This window comes from Colobus angolensis, unplaced genomic scaffold (genome assembly GCF_000951035.1).
Source record: "Colobus angolensis palliatus isolate OR3802 unplaced genomic scaffold, Cang.pa_1.0 Scaffold201, whole genome shotgun sequence".
Taxonomy (NCBI): domain Eukaryota; kingdom Metazoa; phylum Chordata; class Mammalia; order Primates; family Cercopithecidae; genus Colobus; species Colobus angolensis.
This window is the reverse complement of record NW_012115167.1, coordinates 4,938,904-4,943,695: the sequence shown is the minus strand read 5'-3', so window position 1 is coordinate 4,943,695 and position 4,792 is coordinate 4,938,904. Positions and strand designations below refer to the sequence as shown.

The window sequence follows — 4,792 nt, the reverse complement described above, 5'->3', positions numbered from 1 at the left end:
TCCTGCCTCAGCCTCCCAAAGTGCTGGGATTACAGGTGTGAGTTACCATGCCTGGCCCCATGTTGTTTTTTCCCCCAAATTTAAATGTATTCATTATTAATTCTTTGAGGGCAAGAAATGTGTCCTATTACCCTTAGAGTCCTATTACTAGGCATAATATCTTCTTATGATTAGGTAGTCAGTTCAATTTCAACTTAAATTGATCAGGTTCCTGTCAAAAATTAAATGTCATTAATTATTTATGTAAATAAAGAATAAGTGAAACAAGCTACTCACAGCATTGAGCTCCCCAGTTTTGGGACCCCATGGTGTATTTGGCTCCAGTAAAACATCACATTCTATACCCTTTTCATCACAGGGGCCAACCCCAACATCACTTGAAAGAAAAAGACATTTTTATGGAGAAGAGTTTACTTTCTTAAAAATTTAAATGTGAATATCTTTTTATTGCAAATGTTTCATAAATCGTTCTTTAAAAATACAGTTCCTGAGTATAAGGATATCATTTCAACAATGACATTTCCTTTTTTTTGTTTGTTTTTTTGAGATGGAGTCTCGCTCTGTCACCCAGGCTAGAGAGTAATGGCATGATCTTGGCTCACTGCAACCTCTGCCTCCCGGGTACAAGCGATTCTCCTGCCTCAGCCTCCCGAGTAGCTGGGATTACAGGCACCTGCCATCACGTCTGGCTAATTTTGTATTTTCACCATGTTGGCCAGGCTGGTCTTGAACTCTTGCCCTCAGTTGATCCATCCATCTTGGCTCCTAAAATGCTGGGATTACAGGTGTGAGCCACTGTGCCCGGCCAACAATGACATTTCTTAATTCGTATAGTGATTCCTCTAGCAAAAGACACCCCATACAGCAAGCACCATTGTACCTGAAGCATCGTACCTGCAAGGTGGTGGAATGGGCTGCATAATTGGTACTGTTTTGAGAACAGCCTTGGCTAAGCGCAGTGGATCACACCTGTAATCCCAGCACTTTGGGAGGCTGAGGTGGACAGATCACGAGGTCAGGAGATCGAGACCATCTTGGCCAACATGGTGAAACCCTGTCTCTACTAAAATACAAAAAATTAGCTGGGCATGGTGGTACATGCCTGTAATCCCAGCTACTTGGGAGGCTGAGGCAGGGCAACTGCTTGAACCCGGGAGGTGGAGGTTGCAGTGAACTGAGATTGTGATGCTGCACTCCAGCCTGGTGACAGAGTGAGACTCCACCTCAAAAAAAAAAAAAGTTGGGGGGGGGTGGCTAGGTGCGGTGGCTCACGCCTGTCTGTAATCTCAGCACTTTGGGAGGCTGAGATGGGTGGATCACGAGGTCAGGAGTTCGAGACCAGCCTAGCCGACATGGTGAAACCCTGTCTCTACTAAAAATACAAAAATTAGCTGGGCGTTTACACCCAAAAATTAGTGGGTGGCTGTAATCCCAGCTGCTCAGGAGGCTGAGGCAGGAGAACCGCTTGAAACAGGGAGGCAGAGGTTGCAGTGAGCCGAAATCGTGCCACCGCACTCCAGCCTGGGCAACAAGAGTGAAATTCCAACTGAAAAAAAAAAAGTATTTCTTTTTTTCTTTTTTTTTTGAGACAGAGTCTCCCTCTGTCGCCCAGGCTGGAGTGCAGTGCACAATCTCAGCTCACTGCAGCCTCTGCCTCCCGGGTTCAAGCGATTCTCCTGCCTCAGCCTCCCAAATAGTTGGGATTACAGGCACCCGCCACCATGCCTGGTTAGAAGAGACAGGGTTTCCACACATTGGCCAGGCTGGTCTCAAACTCCTGACTTCAAGTGATCGGCCTGCCTTGGCCTCCCAAAATACTAGGATTAAAGGTGTGAGCCACCGCGCCCGGCTAAGAACAGCCTCTTTTAAAGTGTCCTCCAGCCTCTAACCTTACAGCCTGCTGCCATTGCAAAATGATGAACGTGACTTCAGAAATTACTGAATTTGAGGGGTTCATACTTACGGAGAGATGAACTCAACCATCAACATTTTTTTCTAGTTGTATCAATCAGTGCATCAACTGGTTGATCAATTGATTGAGAGGGCCTCAAGCAAATTGGGAACCCTCACCAGTCACCACCGCAAACTGGATTTAAGGTCTTAACCTTTTTAATCACCAGGGGCTCTTTTCATTTGTTTTTCCTCCCCTTGTACCTCCAGTATTTTATTTTATTTTTTTTTGAGATGGAGTCTCATTCTGTTGCCCAGGCTGGAGTGCAGTGGCGTGATCTTGGCTCACTGCCAGCTCTGCCTCCCGGGTTAACGCCATTCTCCTGCCTCAGTCTCCCGAGTAGCTGCGACTACAGGCGCCCACGACCATGCCCGGCTAATTTTTTGTATTTTTAGTAGAGACAGGGTTTCACCGTGTTAGCCAGGATGATCTCAATCTCCTGATCCTGTGATCCGCCCGCTTCGGCCTCCCAAAGTGCTGGGATTAAAGATGTGAGCCACCGTGCCCGGCCACCTCCAGTATTTTTAAGTGTTCTGCCTATCAAATAAATACCTCTCTGCTCTTATTGTAAGCTAATATATAATTTCAGTTAAGTTTTCTGAAATAATGAAAACTACTTGAGGACTGACATTGCTGATTTGGGGAAGCACTATGGGATAAGGGATTCTGAAATAGGAACCGCTGAATAAAGCTATAATACAGTGTTGGGTTTTTCCACCCCTCACCTAACTGTATCTTTTGAAAAAGGCACAACAATGACATCTCTGTACTTGTGCAAATCGTCCAATATTCTAGCAATGGGACAGGATGGCAAATCTGCGCCTTCACCTTGATCACGAAGTGTAATCATGTGGTCCCTTACTTTACAGCCCTGTCACATAAGAGACAATAAATTAGAGGTTAGTTTCTTATAGAACACTCCTTTAAAGATCACTGTTTTTCTTTTCTTTGCCTAGTCATATTGTCATATATATATTTTACAACTTTTTCTCAAGAAAAACATTCCTCATATAGAAAAGAGATTCAACCATAATGGCTTAACAAATACCCAAGAATACCCATATAATCACAATCCACATTAAGAATCAGAACATTGCCAACACTCCAGGAGTCCCCATAGGCCCAATTCTGATCGTAATGGTTTCCCTCCTCCCAACAGGTAACCTCTACCCTGGCTTGTGGTAATTACTTCCTTGCTTTTCTTCATCCCTCTGCCACTTAAGGATGCATTCCTAAACACTATAGTTTAGTTTTGTCTCACCTGTTTTGCTTGACATTATGTTTCTACTGGGTGAGGTGGCTCAAGCCTGTAATCCCAGCTCTTTGGGAGGCCGAGGTGGGTGGATTGCTTGAGCCCAGGAGTTTGAGATCAGCCTGGGCAACACGGCAAAATCCTGTCTCCAAAAAAGTAGAAAAAAATTAGCTGGGTGTGATGGTGCATGCCTCCAGTCCCAGCTATCTCAGGAAGCTGAGGTGGGAGGATCACTTGAGCTCAGGGAGGTTGAGATTGCCTTTAGCAGTGATCAGGCCATAGCACCCCAGCTTGGGTGAGAGTGAAATCCTGTCTCAAAAAAAAAAAAAAAAAAAAGGCCAGGTGTGGTGGCTCACGCCTGTGATCCCAGCACTTTGGGAGGCCGAGGAGGGTGGATCATGAGGTCAGGAGATCGAGACCATCCTGGCTAACATGGTGAAACCCCGTCTCTACTAAATGCAAAAAAATTAGCCGGGTGTGGTGGCATGTGCCTGTAGTCCCAGCTACTCAGGAGACTGAGGCAGGAGAACTGCTTGAACCCAGGAAGTAGAGATTGCAGTGAGCCAAGATTGTGCCACTGTGACAGAGTAAGACTCCGTCTCAAAACAAAACAAAACAAAACAAAACATGCTTTCCACTAAAAAAAAAATCATATATTTATGAATGTTATTTAATGGTTCATTTGAGTATCACTCCAAATCATCTCAGGTACACATCTCAGATCACATTTCATCTGACATGAGTCACACATTTAGTTGCATGCACCTGAAGTGAAAACCTGGAGAGTTCTTTCTCAGTGTACTGCCCTTTCTTTATAGCTTTGAGTATTCTGTGTTCATGCCCAGGTTAGGAAATCTTGATGGTGTCGCCTTTCTAATTTTTTTTTTTTCCTATGTTGCAACCTACCATATATATAAAACTAATTCCCTGTCCCTTGCATTAAAGGCTTCAGAATGTAACCCCTTCATAAACAGTGAGATTTGATTTTAACTTATAAACCAATACTTTGTTTTTTGGATACTTCTTCTTCATCTCCAACTTCATCTTCAGTGACCTCAGATCCAGTGGTATATTCTTCTTCTTCTGAAAACAGTGACTGTTGTTTCTAAGTTAAAAAAAAATCTATTATAAATGTAATATTATGATATTTTTAATGAATTCTTTCAAACACATTTACCTAAATTTCTTTTGAATGAATAAGTCAATCAAGAGCTGATAAAATAACCTCTGGCTAGCACAATATCCAGGAAACGGACATAAGAATTTTTACATTCGGAGCAGCATCATATATTTTTTAATTCCTTCACAGAATCTAGAACAGTAGTAGGCACATAAGTACTCAGTATTTGTTGAATTGTACCTCTATCACTCTACTAAATGTATATTCCTTGATATTAAGGTTAAATTATAATATAGTAACCACCACTATTAAAGTAGTCTTTGTTTTTTTTTTTTTTTTTTTGAGATGGAGTCTCACTCTGTTGCCCAAGCTGGAGTGCAGTGGTGCGATCTCAGCTCACTGCAAGCTCTGCCTCCCAGGTTCACGCCATTCTCCTGCCTCAGCCTCCCGAGTAGCTGGGACTACAGGC

At 43.3% G+C, this 4,792-nt stretch overlaps 1 protein-coding gene across 1 annotated transcript in view; it reads right to left on the bottom strand.

The window, feature by feature from the left end:
• The window catches only part of KIAA1841 (KIAA1841 ortholog), a 68,197-nt gene that overhangs the window by 23,531 nt on the left and 39,874 nt on the right, over positions 1-4,792 (bottom strand). The window contains exons 12-13 of the mRNA XM_011941835.1: positions 2,677-2,822; positions 277-376 (exon numbers count right to left, since the gene is read on the bottom strand). Coding sequence (XP_011797225.1) covers positions 277-376; positions 2,677-2,822 — 246 coding nt within the window. The remainder of the gene's footprint in view (positions 1-276; positions 377-2,676; positions 2,823-4,792) is intronic.